The following is a 24,234-nucleotide window of genomic DNA, read 5'->3' as shown; positions in this document are numbered from 1 at the left end:
CATTCAAGCTACATGACTGCTTGACAGGTATCTTATAGGTAGGATTTCTGCATTAGAAGGGGAGTTATACTGTTTATCCTCTACTATTACTTCCAATACTTAAGACTCTGTGGATGTATATGGCATAGGATGTGGTATACATGTATTAAAAAGTGAGAAAAGAACATCTTTATCCAGTTTCTGTTCTGGTAAAGTTGAATTGACCGAGATTATTACTAAGGAATGCTAAACTAGATATGTGGTAGGGGTGACCAGAGACTATTACTTTTGTTTTGAAGATACATAATTAATATAGTGGAATCATTTGTGGAAAAATATACCAGAATCAGTTAAAAAAAATTTACAAGCTATTAAAATCTTAAGGGGAAAAGTATCTGCAAAACATATAGACCAGCATCTCCTTCTACCCTAATACAAATACTCTATTCCTTTTATATCATTTCCTTTATTTCTGTCACTTATTTTCCTTCATAGAGGCAATAAAATAGAGCCTTGATAGTCTTGTCAACACTTGTCAAAGATGCTATTTACTTTCTTCTTAGTAGATACTATGGGGGATATACAAAAAAGTATGATAAACTTCAGTTGTTCTTGAAGGCATTTGATCTAAATAATGAGATAATATGAAACAGCTACAGAAGACACTTAAAAAAAAAATCATTGAATGCACATTAAGTGTACTACCATAATAAAAACTGAATATTTACATTTTGAGAGTCTATGTAGAAGATTATGGGATAACATAGAAGTTTTTTTTCATCATTATTTCTGTGTTTGAAAGCAAGAATAAAGAGCTTGGATTTGATAAACTAAGCTGTTAAGAGAACCACTCTCTATGTGGTAAAGAAGGGAGTGCCATGATGAAATGAATAAGACGATTGTTATATTTGTTTATAAGATAAAATGCAATGGGAAAATATCAAAGGCAAATCAGTTAGAAAAGTCCTTCTTGGTCCCAGTTATAAGTGGTATTTTTTCTCTCTTTCTTCAATGCAGATATGGCTTGCATAAAACCCAAGTGTTTCCTAGTATCACATTCTTTAGGACACTTTGTCTGCGTGACAGCATCAGAAGCTGTAGCAGATAGCTCACCCACTTTTTGGCACACAAACTTTAGGAACCCGACTTAACTTTTGGTATTACAAGATAAGGGAAGCAGGTCCTTCTTCTTGTTTGAGCCTGCTTCCCTAGTTCTTAGAATGATGGACTTCAAAGTCCATCAACAACTGATTTTGCCTCCTTTGTATTACTAGTAGTGGAGAAGAGTAGAGCAACTGTGGAGAGCATTGATGGGGTTCCCAGAAATCCCCTTTCCCAAAGAATTTGTCTGGTTTGGGCAGTACTTTTCCTTTGGTCCTATTGCTCTGCAACTCAGTATCAGAATAGAGAAGTAGGCACGAGAGGGAGGCAGGGATGGTAAAATCCTACAGGAAAGTGTAGTTTCCGTATTTTGCATTTAAGTAAAGGAGTTGCTTTAGTAATTCAATGGATGTAAGAAAATCGCAAGAAAAGTGAGTGTGCTTCATCTATGTTAACCTTTCCTTAACTCTGAAAGCTCTATTGAAATCCCAAGGGTCTGATATTTTCTGACTTTCAAATAGGGTGGAGGATATTCTTAATTTTTCCTGCAGTTGATATCCATGGGGGAGGGGGTGAGGACAGACAGACAAATGAGGATATCATGCAAAAAAGAGGAAAGAAGACTGCTCTTTTTCTGTCAAAATCACACTGGAGATTCAGAGTAAAGGCACAGCAGGTTAAGAGGAGGCCATGAGTCTGTGTTTTACCATGTTTTATCATGTTCAGAGGCCTTCAAATGCAAGGTAGATCTAACCAGACATTTCATTTCCTAAGCATGTCTCCTTGGTATTATTTGAGTCTTAATGCACTTTGGTGCATTACTCTTGATTTGGTGTTTACTCTTGGTTTGAGTGGTATATTCCTAGGGATGGGGATCTCAGGGGATGTGATGGACACAGCCCAAATATGTGAATCATAGAGCAATGTAAAATTAATAAGACTGATTCTCTAGTTCTCACATGAAAATGTTAGAATCCCAGAGTTGGAAGGGACCTTGTGGGTCATCCACTCCAACTTCCCACCCAATGCAGGAATCACCTCTACTACATCTCTGAATGTTGAACAGAACAGGGCTGAGGACAGAACCCTGTGGCCAGCTCACTCCAGCCAGCTCCCTCCAGGTTGACCTTGGTCCATTAATCATTACTCTTTGGGTATGGTTATTTAACTAGTTACAAATCCATTACTTTACTGTCTATATTTTATAGTCATATATGGTAAACTACTTTCTGGTTGGCCTCAGTGTGAAAGAGAAGCATGAATAATATTACTTTTACGTAGAAACACACCATGCATGCATGGTTCCTGTCTCCCATAGTTCTTTAATGTTTTTTTCTGCTCTTGAATTTTGCTCATGTTTAGTTATTGGTGTTAGCAGTTGTGGTTAAATATTTTAATACATACGTATTTTTGAAGCTTTTATTTTCTTATACCTATTTAATTTTTAAAACAAAGGACAAAATCTCTTACCCCTAGGAAAATATATTGGGGAAATTTTAATTTGTAATTATCCAGAGTTACAAATAAAGTGTACTAATTTTCAGAATTTGGCAATCCTAAAGTAGGTGCCTATTAATTCAGCTCTTGTCATAGAGTTATTTGTGTCTGTGAATTGCTACTATTAGAGAAATTGTTAAATATGCAATTTTGGTTCTGTCGGGATGTTAAATATGTCAGCTAAGGATTTAAAAAATTTTTTTTTGACATATGGTTTCTGCACAGTCCACAGCAGGTGCATCCTTATTGGCTAATGCCTCGCCTCTCACTCTCATGACATCACCACTGTCTGTAACAAATCAAAATGTGGCTCCTTTTGGGATGCTGGGGGGCCTGGTTCCTGTCACCATGCCCTTTCAGTTTCCTTTGGAGCTGCTTAGCTTTGGAACTGACACAGCTGGAGTGACAACCACCTCGGGATCTACCTCAGCCGCTTTCCACCATAGCCTAACTCAGAGTAAGTTTTGGTTATTCAATTATTTTGCAATTTAATTTGAAAGAGCACTAAACCCCGCTAATTCATATAATTGGATCTAATTAGTGACAGTTATGAAATATTTTAAAAGAAGACCTTCTGTATTTCAATTACATATATAAAGGAGCAGAAGTGTAATGAATTCTATAATGTTTTCCTTAACAAAATTTTATAAAACTTATTATTCATTGCACTGATCATAGTTCTTTGTTGTTTCTTTACACAGTGACTTAGTCATTTTATAAAAAAGTTCTCTTGGTTTTTTTCATAATTTCATACAAATGGTTCTTTTGCATAAATTTTCACAGACGTTACAGGATTCTCTAAAATAGTGTCATTTCTTATTCAATATAATATTTTATTACATCTGTATGACTTTCAGTTCACTAACACCCCAGTCAGGATAAGAGGTAGAAGAACCTAATTTCTTGCATTTTTGGAATTTCCTTGAAATAAAGGATTGTGGCCTGCCTAAATTATGAAGTCCTTGATTGCCTTATATAGGTACCTAATATGGCATTCAGTGAGTTTCTTATTCTTTCCCACATAAATCTAGTTTGTACATTTTAACTTTTTGAACAAAAATTTTTTAAAGCTAAAGCCTGGACGGACTATCAGTATTGCATATTTTTTCTTTTAGATATGCTGAAGGGTTTACAGCCAGGAGCTCAGCATTCAACATCACTTTCTCACTCACCTCTGCCTAGTCACCTACAGCAAGCTTACAATGGTAAGATTTAGTATATTTCTTGATCTTGTGTATTTGAAATTTAAAGTACCTACAGCACTCAAGAAACACTTTTCTTACTCAAACCCCTTTTTTGGTGGTACACCTGCCTCATTAAGAATTCTAAGAAAGGCTTTAGTGAGTCTCTGAGGAATGCAAAACTGGACCTACAGTTGGACTTGTCATCTAATTTGTGCGTTGTTGTTGCCAAGACATCTTCCATCTTCTCGGTCACTTGAAGAAATTTCTAGTTAAGATTCTTTTGTTCAATCCATTGCTGCCTATCCTTGCCTTCTCATCTTATAGGATCCTTGTCCATATCCTCCTATAAGAATCTGCCTAATATGTGGGCAACTGGCCTTCTTCCAGATGTCTTTACTTTGTGATTATCAGAGCACTGTTCATGGCTATGAATTACCTACTATCTTATTTTCTTGTCCTTCAATACATTGATAACATCCTAATTGTTCTCAGGAGTTAGCCACATAAATAAAAAGAGCCATAAAATCAATAATCCATTTAGTTCAGTTGCTTTTACCAGTTTTTTTCTGTCATGAACCACTTTAGCAGCAATCTGACAAAACATCAACCCCTCAGAATCATTTGTTTAAATACCTGAAGGAAATGCAAAATTTCAGTTAGAGGTTAATGAAAATAAAGATTTATTTTTTTCTGTTCTTGACCCCTGAAATATATCTATGGACCCAGTTAAGAAGTCTTGCCCTACCTATATCAAAACATTAAGGCAAAGAACAAATATAAAAAGGTTAATAGTGGTAACATTATTTGTAGTAGCTGCTGTTGTTGTTTTAGATGTAAATACAACAACAAAAACTTAGATGTAAATAAGTTTTTGACTCCCAAAGCTGTAGAAGTTCCTTATCCATTAGTTCCTTTGCTCCTCCAGTCTTGACGGGGGAAGGGAGGGAGGTTATTTTCCAAAGGACTGGATTTTGGTTCTGGTCAGTAATTCTCCCTCTTCCATACTCAATGTATAATATTTTTCTATTGCTTCATGTTTCTGAGAAAATAGATTATATTTTAATTGCTTGTGGACATTGTACCTTATTTTATTTTTTTGTGAGGCATTCAGGGTTAAGGGATTTGCTCAGGGTCACACAGCTAATGGGTGTCAGATATCAGGGGTTGGATTTGAACTCAGGTCCTCCTAACTCTAGGACCAGTGCTCTCTGCACCACCTAGTTGCCCTGTGCCTATCCATTTTCTAAACTAAGATAAAAAAAAACTCTTCCTTGTAATGCATAAGTATAATCAAGTAAAGCAAATTTATGTTGTATTTGGTCATGATTGAAAATGTGTCATTCTGTTCCTGTAGTTAATTATGTTTGTACTGAGAGGTGGGAGTCATGCTTCTTCACCACTTTTTGGAGTTCTTATTATTCAATGCATTAATAATAGTTCTTTAGTCTTTGAGAATTGTTTCTTTTTTCATTGACTGTCATTTTATAGAATAGTTCTATTGGTTTTTCTCATAATTTCATACAAATGGTTCTTCTGCATAAATTTACACAGAATTCCCCAGGATTCTCTAAAATAGTGTTATTTCTCATTCACAATAATATTTTATTACATCCATAAATCATCTGTTGGTGGGCACCCATTTTACTTACAGTTCTTTGCTAGCTATCATAAAAAGTGCCATTTTTATATAAAGGGGACCTTTCCTTCTGTCTTGAATTTATGTATATGTCTACTAGTAGTATCCAACATTGGATCAAAGATGATATTTTAGTGACATTTACAGTATAGTTCCAAATTGCTTTCCAAATGATTTGACCAATTCACAGATCCATTAGCAGTGCACTATTATGCATGTCTTCCTACAGCCCCTCCAACAATTGCCATGTCCTTTTTTGTCATCTTTGCTAATCTATGCTAATCTAATGGATATAATATAGAATCTCAGAGTTGCTTTAATTTGCATTTAAATTATTAATGTTCTAAAGTACTTTTTCTTGTGATTGTTGAGAGTTTGGATGATTCCTTGCTTTGAGAATTGCTTCATGTCCTTTAACCATTCATCTCCTGGGGAATGATTCATTTAAAATGAGAGGGAAAGAGAGAGGGAGAGGAAGAGAGAGAGAGAATAATTAGTGAAATATTAGTTTCTCATGAGCAAGCTAAGGTAATATAATAAAAATTAGTCTATATAAATTAACTTGTTTCTTTAGTACCATGCCAATCAAATTATCAAAGGATTATTTTATAGAGTTGGGGAAAAGAAAAACTGAATTCATCTGCAGGCAGTGATCAAAAATCTCAAAGCAAGAAGAAGGGGACCTAGCAGTACCAGATCTCAAACTATTAAAAAGAGTAATCACAAAGTAACCATTTGGTAGCTGATCAGTGGAATAAATAAATTAACACAAGGTTTAGAAATACATTGAACATAATAGTGTTATATTCCACAAATCAAAAGATATAAACAATAATTATAGGTAGTCTCTCTTTTCTACTGGGAAAGCTACAACATAGTGTGGAAGAAGTTATGTTTAACTAACATCTCATACCGTATATATCAAATAGATAGATGACTTGCATATAAAAGATCAGACCTATTATAAAGAAATTAGAGAAAAATAAAAAAAGAAACTTTTCACGTGTGTAAAGGGAAATAGTTTATGACCAAAAAGGGACAAAAAGGATCACAGAAAATAAAATAGTTTTGTTGTTTGGCATTGAAAAATGCTCAAGTACTGAAAATCATTGCAATTAGAACTTGAAGGGAAACCATTAACTAGGAAAAAAAAAAATCTGTGCAACAAAATTTCTACCCTAACATTTATAAAGAAATGATTCAAATATATGAGATTCCTTCCCCAAAGATAGATGGTCAACAATTATGACAAAACTATTTCTCAAGAAGAAATCCAAACTATTAATAATTTGATGTTAATTGAATTAATTGAATCCAAAATATCATTAATTAGAGAAATGCAAATTGTAGCAACTGTGAGATACTTCACACTCATTGGTTGGCAAACATGACAAAAAGGAAAATTAAAAATGTTCGAAGAGCTGAAGGAGGACAGGCAAGCTGATGCAATGGTGTCAAATTCAGGATAGAAATGGGGGCCACTAAACCATGTGAAAAAATTTTGTATATTGACATAGAAAACTGCATATTAATATTGCCTATTTTATTGTAATTTTGTTTATTTTTAAATAATTCTCAGTCACATTTTGGTTTTTATGTTTGCTACCTCATCTGCACTAATGCAACAAGGGAGACCAATATATGCAAACTAATTTAGAGCATCTCTTTTTGTAGTAACAAAGAACTGAAAACTTAAGCAAGATAGAGTTAGGTAGGAGTGCCAATCTTAGGAAATGACTGAACCAGTGGTTATGAATGTAAATACATACATATACATACATAATATGTACATACATATACATTATATGAATGTAATACAACAACTGTATTGTTGTGCTTTAAAAAATGAAGGAATGAAAGTAAATTAAGAAAAATATTAAAGAAATAATAAAAAAAGAAATGAAGGAATGTATGGTTTCAGAGAAGCCAAAGAAGACTTGTATGAATTGTCAGAGGGAAAAGTAATCAGAAGTAGGATGACAATTTATACAGTTACAACATTCTAAAGAAAAGCTACTTTGAAAATCTTTGCCTAGCAAACCCCAAATAAGGGACATGAAGAGGCAAATCCAACTGAAACAAATGAACAACAAATGATCAGCCACAGTTCTGGAGGACATATAATGAGGAATGCTACCCATTTCTTAGTAAGAGAAGTGATGAACTTGACATACGAAATCAAACACACATTTTGAAATGTGGACAATTGGGAATTGTCCACTTGATTATGTGTGTTATAAGGTCTTTTTTTTTTTTTTCCCCCCAGTAGGAGATAGGAATAGGATTAGGATTGTAAAAAAAGAAAAGGGAAGAAGGAAGGATATTTTTAAAGGATCATTGAAGTTTTTGCTTTTGTTAGAGGAAGTAACAAAAGGAAGATCAGAAAAAAAGGGCAAACCGGATAATTTTGAAACTCCAGGTTCTTGGATTCCAGTTATGGAGTGTATAGCCCAAGGAAATCATTAATAAGAAAAGACCTACAGACTCCAAGATATTTATGTCAACATTTTTTGTGATAGCTAGAAATTGAAAACAAATGCTTTTTTTTTTCCCCTCCTTAAAAAAATACAATACAGGATGTCTCTATGGACAGGGAGGGACACAGGATACTGTGGTGATATAAAAACCAGAAAATAACAATTAAAAACTAAAAACTGGAGGAAAAAGAAATATAGATTTAAATTATTTTTTACATTAAAAAGAAATAAGCCACACATAATTATTTAGCTTCTATTTCATATAGAATCCTTTTTTTGTTTGTTTTATGTATATTTAATTGCCCATTTTTGGTGTTTATATTCAGAATAAAAAATTTTAAAAATCATCTTAAAGAAAAAATATTTTGTTTTTATATTCATATTATTCCAAAATGTGTCTATATATGTAATATGTGTGTATATGTATATATTCTGTATTAATTTTGAATGGTATTTTTATATGTTTATTTTGTTAATAATGTATAGAAGTCCTGATAATTTTGTGGATTTGTTTTGTATCATATTACTTTGCTAAAGTTGTTTTTATTAATTTTTTGGTAAATTTGTAGTACTTTAAAATCTGAAGTTTAAACTCTAGGCCCAAAAGTCTGATTGTGGATTTGTAGTATAACATAGGTAATTTTGGGTTTTCCAGATCAGTATGCAGCCTGTAAGTATTCATTTGTATAACAAAATTAGCATCTATTAATCCACAAAGTTTTGATGAGTTAATAAGATATTAAAAATAATTTTAAAATGTGTTTATTTGACTTAGATACCATTGGTATCAACCAACATATATTACCTAGAGAAATAAATAATTCCCTAAATTTCCTTTTCTTACTGCTGTATCTGACATTTCAAGAACAATATCAAATACTATGGAGATTTACTCTTTTCCTAAGATCTTATGGAAATCTCTTTATAAATGTTGCCTTGCTATATTAAGGAAAAGTCAGTTTCTAAACAGTGGATTTTCTAGAGCAATTACTTCTTCCTGCCTTGCCATCTCCCTAGACCCCACAAAGAACTGCCCCAATTCACCCTAGAGTCTTTATCATTTCCTAAATGTTAAATCAAACTAAAGATTAGGGCCCTAGGCCTGATTCCAGGAAGCTACTTGCCTGAAATTTTTAAGGAAGGGAAATTATTGAGACATTTTACAGTAATTATTCTTTGAGTCCTTTTAAATATTTTTATGTAAGTTGTTATTGAAACAGCTCTTTCATAATGATAATTTCTTTGCTTAGCTGAACAAGGAAACACATTGAAACAAAGCCACAATTTTAACATGTTTTCTATAATGTCTAAGTTTTTGAAATTTTATTCATTTTGTACTCAACTGAATTACAAATGCTTTTTTATGTGTGAACCTTCAACTTCTTTTAAAATTATTTTTGAGATCTAATTAATGCATCCAACCTTGTGGATGAATAAACCTAGTAAGAGAGGCAATAAGATAACTCAGTGGATAGAGCACCAGCCCTGAAGTCAGAAGGACCTGAGTTCAAATGAAGCCTCAGACACTTAACATTTCCCAGCTGTATGATCCTAGTGCAAGTTACTTAACCCCAATTGCCTGAGCAAGGAGAGGGGGGGGGTAAACCTAATAAGCTTCTTCCTGCTAATGTTGTGTAAATATCATTTCTACTAAATATCATCCTAGGAGATTTGGATCAATTAGTAAGTAAAATCAGTGCAATTAAGTATATAATAAAATATGTATGTCCTAAACACATAAACATTTCTGATAATGTGATCCACCATTTCAAAATGTAGACATCCTTGACCATTAGAAGAAATGTTAGACCATTCTCATGTGCCTTCATGGGAAGCCATGGAGCCAGCAAACCTCCTTTTCCTTCAAGTTAAGATAATATTGTTGTGGAGATAATTCTCTCCCCAGCTTCTCCCTTGCTGCCCTCCCCAGCATAATACATATAATCTTACAATTTAAAATGGTCATTTTTAATATATGTGATATAATGTAATAATATGTAGTATAATCTTGTAGTTTTAAAAGCATTTATTTTATTCCTTGTGACTGTGTAATATATTAGCATATATTTGACCCAACTAATTTAATTTTAAAATTTTATAACTTGATCGACTTCTGCATTCAAAATACCTAGCCCTTAAGTACGTCCTGCTAATTTGTGGAGGAATGGTTAGAAAGCATCTGCATAGAGTCATCTCAGATGAACTTTTAATCTCAGACCCAGACTGAGGTTTCATTACCCTCTCTGACTCTGCTTGAAATCTGCCTTGGAATCAGTGTAACATTAATTTCAATATAGATGGAATCTATGATGAAACTGCTCTCCTCTGAAACAAGTAACCCCACTGAAATAAAAATGGAGGCAATCTTTATTTTATTGTCTTCCCAGATTTAGCAGATTAAAGGCTTTTGGATTTGTGTTGAATCATCTTACATCAAAAACATCTTGGGAAAGCTGTATTCTCACAAATATAACTTAACTGCCTAGAATAATAGGACATATCAATGCCACCTGATAAAGGTGACGTTTAATGAATATTAAAAATGACTAAGAATGGTCTAAGTCAGAATTACTTATGATTATCTGATTTAGGTTCAGAAATTTAGAAATGAGTCATCTTCTCTAAATAACACCAATCTCCCGGGGAAACAATAGGAAAATTGGGGTGGTTGATTTTTTTTTTTTTTTTTTTTTTTTTTTTTTTTTTTTTTTTTTTTTTTAGGGTAGGTAGGTGCTACAGTGGATAATATTAGACTTATGGAATAATGAAAATTTGAGTTCACAGTGTCTCTGCTGGGCCTATCCTAAAGGAATCAAAAAAGGGAAAAGGATCCACATGTGCAAAAATGTTTGTGGCAGGCCTTTTTGTAGTGGCAAGAAACTGGAAACTGAGTGAATGCCCATCAGTTGGGGGATGGCTGAATAAGTTATGGAATATGAATATTATGGAATATAATTATTGTTCTGTAAGAAACGATCAGCAGAATGATTTCAGAAAAGTCTGGAAAGACTTACATGAATTGATGATGAGAACATTGTACAAAGCAACAATAAGATTATGTAGTGATCAACTGTGATGGATGTGGCTCTTTTCAGCAATAAGGTGATTCAGGCCAATTCCCAATAGACTTGGGATGGAGAGAGCCATCTGCACCTAATGTGAGGATTATGGGAATTGAATATGGATCACAACAGTATTTTCACCTTATTTTTTATTGTTTGCTTTTTCTTTCTTATTATTTTCCCCCTTTTTCTGATTTTTCTTTTCTAACATGACAAAGTTGCCTGACTTTTTCAGCCTTGGTGTTCTCATTTTTAAAAAGAGAATCATATTAGATTATCTATTCAATGTGCTTCCCTAACTTTAAAGTACTACATAAATGCTAGCAATAAGAATAATTATAATAATAAGTCTACATTTTGGAGTTTAAAGGTTTTCTTCAAATTTTAATTTTAAAACCCTTTTAAAAGCCAAAAGTCTCTTACAATCTACTGAGTATTTTGTCTGATAAAACATAAAGTTTCTTTATACAACACACTAAAAACTGCCTAAATGGAATACATTTGAAAAGTCCCTTATTATTCTATGATTTTTACACTTAATATGTAGATTAAATGCACACAGTTTTATAGTATTGCTTTCTCTTTGTGATTTCAAAAAACATATAGAATAGTGATTGTCTCCCAGCACTATATTTCACATACAAACTTGATAAGTAATTAATTCTTCCTTGTTATACTAATAACTTTTCCCTAGAAATAAGGAAACACTTGATTATTACACTGTCATAGTAAAATAATTTGTCTTATTTTTGCTTTTATTTCCAAGGCAGCTAGTGGCACAATAGTTAGAGCGCTTGGGACTAGAGTCAGAAAGACTTTAATTCAAATTTGGCCACAAACACTAACCTTAGTGACCTTAGTGCAAGTCATTTAACCTCTGTATATCTCATTTTCCTCTGCTATGGAATGGAGGTGAATAACAGCACCTATCTATCTTCCAGGGGATGAAATGAAATATTGGTTAAAAGTGCATAACACAGTGCCTGTCACTTAAAAAGCACAATATAAATGAATTCTTATTCCTTTCCCTTTTTACTGTGTCATATACCTGACAATCTTCACTTGTATTTTTCCATTAAGGACGACTGTCCTTCCTTTTGCCCTCTCTCAAACTTCCTTTCTTAGCATCTTCATTCCCTTTGGTACAAAACTAACCTAATAGAATCTCTACCTGCTTAGTTCTTCTTTCACTTCATCTGATTAGCCCCCATCTCTATGTAGAAGACTCTCAAATCTCCCTCTCTTGGCCTCCAGTCTTCCATCTCCAGCTGCCTACTTGTATACACCTTGAATGTCCAGAAAATAGCTTAAATTCAGCATCTTTAAAACTGAACTCATTATGTTTTCCCCCACTAAGACCTTACCTCTTTCTAGCTTCCTGTTACTGTCTAAGGCACCATCATCTTTCCAGTTAACCCAGACTTACAGCCTAGCTTACAAAGTCCTATTCCTTACTCTCCTCCCCCCAAATCCAACAAGTAGTCAAATCTTTGCATCTCTACCTTCCTAATTATTGGTATGTGTTTCTTCTCTTCTTCAGACCCTCATTCCCTCATGCCCAAACTATTTCAATAGTCCGCTCTTGTTCTCCCTGCTTCTCCTCACTCTGATCCATCTTTCTCTTGGCTATCAAATTGATCTACTAAAATACATGTCTGACCATATCACTCTCTAACTAATTAAACTTCAGTAGCTCCCTATTACCTGTAGGATCAAATATAAAATCTCTTATCTTTTAAAGCCTTTACATCTTTCTCTCCAAGTATTTGGAGACCCTTGCTCATACATAACCACTGCCATCTCCTTGCTGTCCTTAGTGCCAGGGATGCCTTTCACTCTTCATCTTTACTTCTTGGCTTCCTTGAACTCCCTCCTAAAGTTCCATGCTCTGGAAGACTCCTTTCCCATTCCTCCTTCATGTTAATGTCTTCTCTTAGAGGCTATCCTCAGTTTATCCTTCATATATCTTGTTTACACACAGTTAAATAAAAGATTTATTAAGCATCATTATAACTTATAAATCACTACAGTGTCAACATTATAAAATTAATAGAAACTAAATATGATCACGAATGAATAAATGAATAGAATAAATTGCTTGCCCAACATCTGCTTTGTAATTCATTACATTCCTTCATTACCATCCTGGGAAGAGAAGGAAATCAGCATTTATATGGAGCTTGTCTTTGTGCTACACACTCTGCTAAACATTTTATAGATAGTATCTTATTTGATCCTTATAACAACCTTGAGAGGTGGGTACCATCATCATCATCATCATTATTCCCATTTTACTCAATTGAGGCAAATGGGTTGAATAACTTTCCCAGGGTCATATCCGAGGCCACATTTTATCTCAGGACCCTCCAGGCCCAGTTATCTACCCATGTGCTACCAACTAACTGCCTCTGTAAGTGGCGTGTTTAGAATTATTTGAACTTCAAATGTAAATTCATCAATTTGACATAGAAAGAATCCTTCGGTGTCTTTTTATCTTCATGTTTCAGTTTTTATACTATTTTGATCTTAATTATTTTAAATATTCTGTTTTAAGGTATAAGTCACCAATGCAGAAATAAACTGTTACAAATAACCATAGTATATTTGCCTGCAATTTAAAAAAAAAAAAAAAATTGGGGGGGGTGCTTCTAAGATCTTTTTTTCTACTCACTGGTCCATTGTTTTTTTTCTTTCTCAGATGGAGGCCAAAGTAAAGGGGACACTAAATTACAACGGAAAACTCAATGACTTTCCAGCTAGCAAAGGAGTTGGAACACTTGATTGGCTGATGGGATCTACCTGATGGGAAAGTACTTATGTGGTCACAGGGCTGCTGTTTCTGTCAATGTTTACATTCTCTAGTCCCAAGCACTGTGGTGAGGAGGAAAAGGAAAAGAAAAACAATACTTGATCAAAGCCAGGTGCAGGAGGAAGAAAGGCTTTTGTGCAAAATTAGAGACTTTGTTCTCTTCTACAGAAAGGCAAAGTTACAATTCTAACTGGCTTTAAAGTGATTCAGTTGTCAAACCCACAGAGTACAAACTTGATTTTCCCCAGGGGAGGAAGAAGGAATTTGAATAGATTGGGGTGAATTTCATCCATCCTGGGGATTGGGGCCTGACCACTCTGGGTGCAGATATAATTTCATAATAAGAGAAAATATTTTAGTCCAATATATCTGAAATTAGACCAGCTTAAAAGGAATAATAATCACATCTGCTTGAGTGGCCTATGCAGCAAATAATAAATTTGCCACAGAGAACCCATTAACATGTCCAGTGTCTGATACACAATAGTAAATTACTACTATATCCTCAAAAATCCTGATCAAACTTGAACCTTCTTTACTGATGCAGGATCTCCAGCATGTAGCAATCCTTTCATGTAGAACAGTATACAAAGTGGACTGAGGATGCTGCAGGAAAGAGGAATAATAATAATAATCCTCTCCAGAAATTTTATTTTAGCACAGTGATAGGTAGTATTAAATCATCCAGATTTTTTTAAACATAATGAGAAAATGGAGTCTCTCTTGCTCTTATCAGATCAAATGTAAAGATTTTCCCCTTTTATCAAAGGGTCACTTTCCCCTTAGACACAGGTACTTAATGAATTTTGGCTGGTATTTTATTTGTCTGCTATTGGTCAATTCTTAATTTCCACTTTTTTTTTTTTTTTTTTTTAAACTTAGTTAACTGTTATATTTTTCTCTTCTAAAAGGTGAGAAACCCCCAGGGACAGAGTTTTCACTGTGTAGTCCCAGTCTTTGCTAGTCTAATAATATGACTTGTGACTCTCTTTAACCTAAATTCACAATTAGTTAACAGAGTTAACTAATTTTTTTTTGTTTGAATAGTGGTACTTCAGATTAACTTTTGATTTAGACAGTAATCAGTGTATTTATAATGTAATGGTTCTTCAGCAGCCATTTTGTGTGGCAGTCATATTTTGAGTGTTATAAGTCAGCATTAAAAAATTAATTCATGGTACCTAAGAGAACATCAGTTCTAGTATCATTATGTATAGTAAGGAATTTTTGTGAAGATTTTTACAGCCCATCTCTCCTGCTAAAATCCTAAATGCCTAGTTTATTGTCATTAATTAGAAGCAGTCAAGATCCTAAAGTCTCATAGCTAGAAGTTCTAACAGGAGAGTTAATCTGAAGATTTGAGAATCCTCCACTGGCTCTACTTCCATATAAATACATCACCAGTGGCAGAGGATTTTGAGTGGGCACATGGAGGAAAGTGTGATTTGTTTGGTTTAATTTGACTTTGGTTTTTGGTTTGAATTTTAAAAAACAACATTGTTCTGTTTTCTTTGCTTGAAGTTTAGCTTTCTTAAAAGCCATGTTTTTCATATTTTTTAGCTGTGCTCAGGAGTAAAGGCTTTTGTATTCAATATATTTGTATAATAAATGACAGAGTAACCTAAAATAAAATCATTCATTGAGCTTTAGATTTCTGATAAAAAGATTTCCTATCTCTTATTCATGGGAAATCATATCACATAGTTCATTTAGGTTTACGAGAGTGCATATGCTTACCCAGACCCTGATTTTCCTTTATATAAAGTTTCTTATCGCCTACAAAACTATTAAATTGCCACATTTGTACCTGGATTTTTTTATTTTAAAGTCATATTGACTTTACATTGTGACAAAGAACTTCTTTTTAAACAAGTAACTGAATATCTGAGATTGATCATAATCTAGGGAAAAGATTAATTTAAATTGACTCATTGATAAAGCCTTTGTTTCACTTCTGTAAAACCTAAGCATTTAGGTTACCATGATGCATATGGGAGTGTTTTCTCAATCCTAATAGTCATTTTAGAAGAATTTGGAAGAAGTTGCTGACAGAGAATCTAGGACTAAATTAATATGAATTAAGTTTTAATTAAATTTATAGTAGAGATATTTTTCCACTATTTCATACATTTTAGTATTGTCAGCATTTTGCTTGCATTCACTAAATTTAGTGGCATATATGAAATCAATTCAAAGAATTTCTCTATTTGTATCTGTTTGAACAAATAGTACAAGATTTTTGTTTTAAGATTAACTACCTGTGAAGAAGGTTAGGGCTTTCAGAGTATTAGTAAGCTTGCTACTTCTGTTAATTGTGCCATGATATACTAAAAAACATCACTTTAAATTTCATAGTAGAAACACTTCAATACTCATACTTACTGAATTAACTAATGTTAAATTATGCCATGTTGATTTCTTTGACTTCCCTGTGTCTGACTGACAATAGAATTATGAATTATTTTCCCAGATGTTATTTCATATCCACTAACAGAAGTATTTGAAGGATTGAAGTATCTGAAGAATCCTTATTTTTAGGGTTCATAAGCATTCAGGGTTCATTGTATTCAGTCTTTAATCTCTTTAAGGTTCTTTTCAGATCTTTGATTTTTTTAAAAAACCATTATAAGTAACCATACCATACTCTGTTCTATTTCCCCACGTTTTAAAATATTGTACAATATGAGTTAGAAGGCCAGTGCACACCTAGATATATATACTTTTAAATTTCTGCCCATAGATAAATTCATTTTATACTTAGATTACAATGTTAAAATCACCCTGTTATTCTTGTCATTGTACATTTGTACAGTGTGTCATACTTGAAAAGATATTTGATTCATCTGACTATTTTCAGCATTGGTGTATAAGGACTTGTAGGTCATACTGTACTTTTGTACTTAAACAAGGATCTGATTTTTGTAGTTTTTGAATATGTTACATATTCAAAGGACATTAGTAGATTCCACATTTCTTTGAAAGGAAGAGTGTTTTTCTGTAAGAATAAAAGCAGTGCCCTAATGCAAAAGGAGAGTTAGCACATTTAACTGAATCCCACTCAGCAGGATTCTTGTTTCAGGAAGACTAAACTGCTTATTTTCAACTGTCTTATATTTTTAATGGCCTTCAATAATATATAAGCTGTTATTGTACATAAAAAGGAATCCTCAGTATTCACAAGCAATAATAGCCAGTACAGCTGTCTCTTGACTGAACAGCACTGAGCTTTAGATTGGGGACTGTATGGGAGCAAAGTGTCAAGCTCACTCAGAGCCTCCAAAATAAATTCAAGCAATAATGTCAAAGATAACCCTATAATAATGCCTTCTCATGTACTTGAGAGATCCAGAGAAAATAAATTAAGATTTTTCAATGAAACCTGGGGGAAAGAAGCCAGGTTAATCTTGAGTTACCTAATTCCTTTCTCAGGATCAGGAAGTCAGATGATCATGTTTATATACTCTTCTATGCCTACCACCCCTGTGATGGATGTTAGTAGCCCAAATTTATGGGTTTGTTTGTTTGTTTGTTTGTTTGTTTTTTTAATAAGGGAAGTTGGATGGGGTTTATTCTATCATCAAGTAAAGGGAGAAACAGAATCAGTAGTATGAATGCTGTGGGTTTGACATCTGTTTAATAAAAATCTATTAGAAGTGACTTTTAACCCAGGATCTTTTTTTCCCCAAAGCAGATATATTTGTTTACTACCCAGGGTTTGGGAGGGGCAGATACCTTTAGTCTCTTTCCTATACCCATTATCATATCTCCTTGGACCTCCACTTGGTACAAGACACTTTTCCGGAAGTTAAAATAGAGATATCCTATAATTATCTCAGACTGCCATTTATTAAAAGAACTGTATATTCCTGGGGATCATCTTTTAGGACTCCAACTGTCTATCACATTTGCTGCTACATTTGTAAAATGAACTTTGACTGTATTAGCAAACTTTAATCTAGTTTACAGTTCTTTAATTGGGAGAGGGGATCGTAGTAGAATTTTGCTCATGGATAGAAATGAGATGTTTTATTTTGAGAGTGTACCATGAAAGCACAGTGGTCCCTCAATTCTATTTTTGATTGTTTGGATTTTGAACTTATTTTAAAAGATGGAAATAGAATTAAGTAAAATTTGTAGTCAAACCAAACTTGAGAAGTCTTCCTATATACTTTAGCTCCCCAATTTCTGAGGAACTGAAGTTGTTAATAGGAACACTTAATTCTCAAGGATTTTTTTTTTGTTGTTATTGTTATTTCTTGTTGTTGTTATTTTTTTTTTTTAAATAATGAAGCAGAAAACAAATGCAGTAGGTAAATGACTAATATGCAATTTTTATTTTATAAAAATTTAAGGAGAAAAAAAAGCAAAATGTTGTTGAATTTTAATCAGTCTCTACACTTGCAAAATGCTTATTATTGTCCCCTCTAAGATATGCTCTGTTCAGGCCTTTGTCCTTTGTTAAGTGCCTTTTTTTTTTCTTTTCTTTTTTTTTCCCTTTTGAAACTGTTCTCAGAGATCCTAAAGTGCAGGCTGAATAGTCAGGGATATGGGAAGGAAATCATAAATTTGCCAAGATGACATCATGTTGAAATAATTTTCCTTTTCCTAATATGTATGTGGCTATATGTGTAAGATATTATGTATAATATGCATATATATGTGTGTGTGTGTATGCATACACATATTATAAAAACTAGGAGCTACTGTACCATTGCATCCTTTCTGAATATTCTCCTCCAACACTCTTGCTTTTAAGAAATGGGTAATCAATAGAAATAGGTATATGGGAATCATGTTTCCAGATGGTAATAACTGCTGCTTTGTGTTGATGCTTGTGAATATACTTTGGAAAAGAACATTCATAAGTTTATTTTTGACAATTCTATGTGGGTTCTTGTCACAAATGGAGTAAAAACAATATATTTACTGTCCACTACTAAATATATTAGGTTATTTAGGCACTTCAGATTTTGCTATGAGTAATGTCCAGTTGTTGAAGTATTGGAACAACAAGGGTATATACATTAAAATCATTGGGTACATTTGAGTATGGAGTAAAGCAAAACTAATATAAATTAGATTTGGGATTTTATACCTTAACAGTCTCTGAGGGAAGTGAGTGTTTTTCTAAGCATTATAAAGGGGGAACCCTAAATTTTCTTCTAAAAAATAGTGTTTAAAAAAATCCACGTAGCTACATATGTATTAAAAATAACAAAATTACAACTATGAAAGGTTTAGATGCTGAAGACTGCAATTACAATGAAACTCCCCAACTATGTTTAGAAGACTTTGGGGATCCTTTTTGGGGTGTTGGGAGAAGGCAGTCTTTATGTTGCTCTTGATTCAGGACTATGTAAAGTTGTTTTTTGATTCAAGAAGCATATATGTTCCCATAGCTAAAATTCTTCTATGTAACTATTAAAAACAAAGAAGTTCACTTTACTTTTATAAAGGAATTCATTATTTTGGGTCGAAAGTTTGAGATGAATTAATTTGTGAATCCAGTGTTTTCCTTCTCTAATGTAGAGTCAGTAAATTCTTTTTTAAAAAATTTTAACTTGGGGTGGGGTGGGAGGGAAGCTAAGGGTGAGGAGAGGAATAAAGGAACAGTTCCTGGTAGCATTATATAGTTAGAACAGATATCAGGTCTCCTGGGTTCAGTCATAAGCATTATCATTGGTTTTTTGTGTTTAGGAGAAAATCATTTAACCTTCGTGCCTCAGATTACCCATCAAAAAATTGGGTATAATAATGTTCACCTACCTCCCAGGGATATCATGAAACTTTAATATTTCAAAATAATTTTTAGTTTCTCTAAAATTCCTACATAAATGCAAGGCATTGTTACTGTTTTCTTGTAAGGCTGAATAACTGTTCCCCCATCATGGATCAAAAATTATCATAGCATTTTGAAAAATCAATGAAAGTCTAATCTATTCCCGAATTTGATATTTTAATATACTCTCTTTATTCCTGGTGAGAAAAAAATATTTATGTTTGAGCTGAAATACATTTATTGATTTATTGCACAGTAAGTGGTATGATGTATCTGAAGAGTTTTTTTTGTAAAGTTGTGGAAGTAGATATGGATTTGGGAAACCCTAAAATAGTTTAAATGCTTATATAATCTGATTATTTTCTAAAAATTAAAACTTTCTTTTAAAAAATAGAATGTGCAACAGTAGCACCATACTCTATTGCTTCCTGTAACTGAATTGTCAATTCAACAAGTTAACATTGCCATCAACAAGATGGCTATAACTGTTGGGCTGAGACATGGCAAATGAATTATCTATAATTGACTAATTTTGGGGGCGTTAATAATAGTCTTGAAAGGTAGCTATTTTCTTCTTCTAGAGCTAATTTTGTCAGAACAAACTACTTTTTTTTTTTTTTTTTTTTTTTTTTTTTTTTAAGAGATTGGTAGGATTTTAGCTTTAAAGATGAGAAGAATTTGGGAGACAATTTGTAATGGATCTTTCTAGAAATGAACATAATGAGTCTTCATTCTACACAGGCAAACAGGCTCACCTGTAACACAGTTTCATTTTGGTGGGTAGAGTGCCTAGCCAGCTTTACACTGAAGTGACAGGCACTTCGATCTTGTAACTTTGTCAGGTGCATAGCCAGCTCTATATACTCCCATCTCCATTGGTGACAAGGTTCTGCTTCTCTGTTCTCAGAAAAGCCCAAAATGTATTGCTATGTATTTGGCTATGTGGGACACAGGAATATGAAAGAGAGGTAGAATATAGGTATTCTTCTCATTCATGAATAGGGAATATAAGTATGTTTTTCCCACCTTAAAGGAGAAAATCAAATCATGTTTTTCTTTTTTCTTCATCCTTATTTGTTAAGTAGCAAGTATATATTTCTAATCATCATAAAACCTCAGTAGGAAGTACAGATTTGAGGAACAGTAAAAATGCTGAGTAATTGCCATTAGGGCATGTTTGTAGAGGTCAGACTGTAGCCTATGATCAGGGTCAGTCAAGAGAGTGAAGGAGATGAATATAGGCCATCTAGCCAGAATAAATCAGGAGAGCACCCAGGCCCAAGTCAAGCAAAGCATCTAGTTTAGCTTGCAAAGTTTTCCAAGGACCAGTTAGTTTGGCTCTAGCAATTAAAAACCGATCTTTTTTGGTTGCTCTTTTGTTGCCTTTTTTTTTTTTTCCAGATAAAGCCTTAGTTTTCACTAATATCAACTATGCAGATAAGTGTATTCTTTGTTTCCCAGTATTATATAACTTCTTTCTCTTTTCCCATTCCTCAAATAACATGTTAGACTTCTACCCAAAGATTTAAGGCAAAAGGTTTTGTTGAATGTGTTTTTCAAGGGAAAAAGAGAGAAATTCTGCTTTGTTTAACCTTGAAATGTGAACTTTGTATTAAAAAACAAAATGCAAACCCTTTCACTGGTGCCAGAGTGTAGTTAATATCACAGAATGACTTTGGGTTGTTAAACTAAAATTATTTCAGTAGAATGCTTAATGCTGAGAATGTTTCAAATAATGAGGCATATTTTCTGCAAAACTGAATCAAAAAGCCAGAATGTTGTTTCTGTATAACATATGAAAATATGGAAACTGATTCCATAATTCTTGTCCTTCCTATTCTCCCATTAATCTATATTTTCATATTTTCTAATCTTCGTTGTAATTAAATAGTCCCATCAATTCAACTGGCACATTGGCTCTCCAGAATGAAATTTTAACAACCTACTCTCTTTCTATTTGATTCCAAAGCAAAGACTATGGTCCAAAATGTAATCCAGAAAAGTAATATTCACATCTTAGTTGAGGAATTTATAAAGATTCTTTGTACCTTGCTAAAGCACTGTTTTTCTTACAAGTTTATTTAAAATGGTTTTAGTAAATCACTAGATTCATATGTCCTACAGTTAAATTATATTCTTTCACATGTCCTGAAAAACTATTGTTGAAAAGTAAATTTTAGTGATAGATAGAAACATCTACCTTTGTTTTTTATCTCATGTCCTACTGCTTTTACCTTCTCCACTTTCACTGGATTTCCATTTCATTTATCAGAATTTCTAGCATTTTTCCAAGCTGTTAGCTAAACATATGAAGTACGCCTTTGAGAAGAGAGGTGTAATTATGTAGGTATCTGTGTCCAGGATTTAAAGAAATTACTTGGTCTTAGTGACTAAGATTTTTTTTTTCTTTTCTACTATTATAATGCAGAATAACAGATTTCTCAACTGTTATAAGGTAATGATGATGACATCTTATATCTTTGAGAAAGCAATTGGCAGCTTTCTTCTTTTCTCAGAAGTTGAGGTGCAGTTTTTCCTGGAGACTCTTAAAGCTTTTAAAGTTTTGCCTCTTTCATATCCAGTCCTTCTTGGAAATGGATAGAATTGCTCAATCTCTGTTTTTTGGAGAACTGGTTACAACAGACTTGTGGAGTTCCCAGAACTACCTTTGGGAATACTGATTTTTTCTTTGCTCTCAGACACCCCCAATTTCCTAGGTATAGTGGTGACATAAATGTTGAATTATACTGATTTCAGTCAACTTTTTACAAGTTACACTAATTTGTTTAAAAAAAAATTACAACCTAATGAATAGAAGGATAAGATATCATTACTCCAGGGCAGATTGAAAAGAATTTTCTTTTTAAAAGTCTATAAATTTATTAAACTGTTAACATCTTCAAAGAATATTTTGAAGTCTGCAACTACATGAAGCAGGCTAGCCATGTTTTTTCTATATGTTATCTCCAGGGGCAGCTAGGTGGCGCAGTGAATAGAACACCAGCCCTGAATTCAGGAGGACCAAATCTGGTCTCAGACACTTAACACTTCCTAGCTGTGTGACCCTGGGCAAGTCACTTAACCCCAGCCTCAGGAAAAATAAAATAAAATATATGTTATCTCCATTTGCCCAATCTACTGTACTTCAGCTTTGGCATTTAATGTGTCCCTTAGAGTTCCTAATTTCTTTTTAATTCTACAGGTTTTGTCTTAGATAACTATCTAAGACATTGATAACTTCTTCTGTACAAAATAGGGATGACATTGGTGGATGGGAACTGCTTCTCTTAGCAATTATTACTTAATGTAATTGACTAGCTGGGTATTTGACCACTAGCTTTTTGATACATTATTTTTAAGCTGGATATACCTACATAATTTCAGTATACCTCAATGAACTTCATTGGTTTAGCATATAATCTTTGCAACAATAGAGCTAACAGACTTTCAAAATTAGAGAATGTAACTTAGGTCCATTACGCACTGGCCAGCTTCCCAGTGAAAGGGTTTAAACTGCAGTATCCTGTATTTACCACCACTTTTTTTTTCCCCAAAAAAATTTAGCTGTCTGTTGGAGCAAAAGTAGCAAATTATTCTCTAATAAATGAGAATATACAAAGCTGGAAGGCTTTCCTAGAGTGTTTTGCCTGCTTATAGTTGTCAAGTTTAGCTGTAAGGCTGAGGAAATGAAATCTGGCTGCTGAACAGTTTTTTTGTCCCAAATTACAAATGTTTCTTAAAACCTTCCTGAGGACCTAAAAAAATCACTATTCATCTTACCCCACTCCCAACACACACACACACACAGGATGCATCCATAACTTCTTATTAGCAAAGGGTAATACACATTTGTAAAAATTGTAAAAAATATATTATAATTTCTTTTAATTATCCTGCTAAGCTTTTTATTCAGGATCATCTAACATCCTTACCCCTCAGGCATGTGAATATTGATGTGGGGAAGAAACCTTTGCTTATGAAAGAAAAGCAAGATGTAACTTCTTGATCTCTTTTCCTCCACCTCAGATACCCTCTTCCTTCCCTCCTCCAGAGAAACTTACCTTCAAAATACATTTTCCTCTTTCTCCAGCCACATTTGTATATGATACCAGCATGCTTCAAAAACAATCTTGAAGGAAGGGGCCTGAATAATCTATTGCAGCTGCTCTTGTTGATAGGCACTAATTACTATATTGTGCTTATTTATTAGAGAGATGCATTTTGCTAAGTTGAAGGGATACTGTAATTCTAAACAAGTGTGTGACTTAATATTGTTTTTATTTTTTTCTCTCCTTTAAAAACTGGACCTGAACACAAGCTTTGATTTGATTTTTGTAATAATCTCAGGACCTGAAAGATTGTAGCATTTAGTGTGTCTTAAAAATTATGTACTGTACCAGCCATGGATTTTTGTAAATATACCTGTCTCCCTTTTTTGTATTATTTTAGTAAAAAAAAAAAAAAAAATTAAATAAAGGGGGGTGGTGATGATTTGTGTATTTGTATGGGTGTGTGTGTGTGGGTGTGTGTGTGTGTGTGTGTGTGTGCGTGTGCGTGCGCGCGCGCGGGTGTATGTGCGTGTGAGTGCGTGTGCATATATGTGTGTATAAGGCTCTTTTCAAGACAACCTGGTGCTTGCTTAATTTCCAGCTCTTGTTAGAGTGGGAATATGAACAAACTGCTGCTATTAAAACCCTGCACTGAGCATAG

The 24,234-nt window shown here is 33.5% G+C and overlaps 1 protein-coding gene across 1 annotated transcript in view; it reads left to right on the top strand.

The window, feature by feature from the left end:
- Window positions 1–19,190, top strand: part of UBN2 (ubinuclein 2) — a 106,847-nt gene extending 87,657 nt beyond the window's left edge. The window contains 3 exon segments of the mRNA XM_074267778.1: window positions 2,803–3,034; window positions 3,693–3,782; window positions 13,635–19,190. Of these exon segments, the coding sequence (XP_074123879.1) occupies window positions 2,803–3,034; window positions 3,693–3,782; window positions 13,635–13,684 (372 nt within the window). The 3' untranslated portion in view covers window positions 13,685–19,190.
- Window positions 19,191–24,234: the final 5,044 nt, after the last annotated feature.

This window comes from Sminthopsis crassicaudata, chromosome 5 (genome assembly GCF_048593235.1).
Source record: "Sminthopsis crassicaudata isolate SCR6 chromosome 5, ASM4859323v1, whole genome shotgun sequence".
Lineage (NCBI taxonomy): Eukaryota > Metazoa > Chordata > Mammalia > Dasyuromorphia > Dasyuridae > Sminthopsis > Sminthopsis crassicaudata.
Note: the sequence above shows the minus strand (reverse complement) of the source record. Positions and strands in the feature narration are given on the sequence as shown.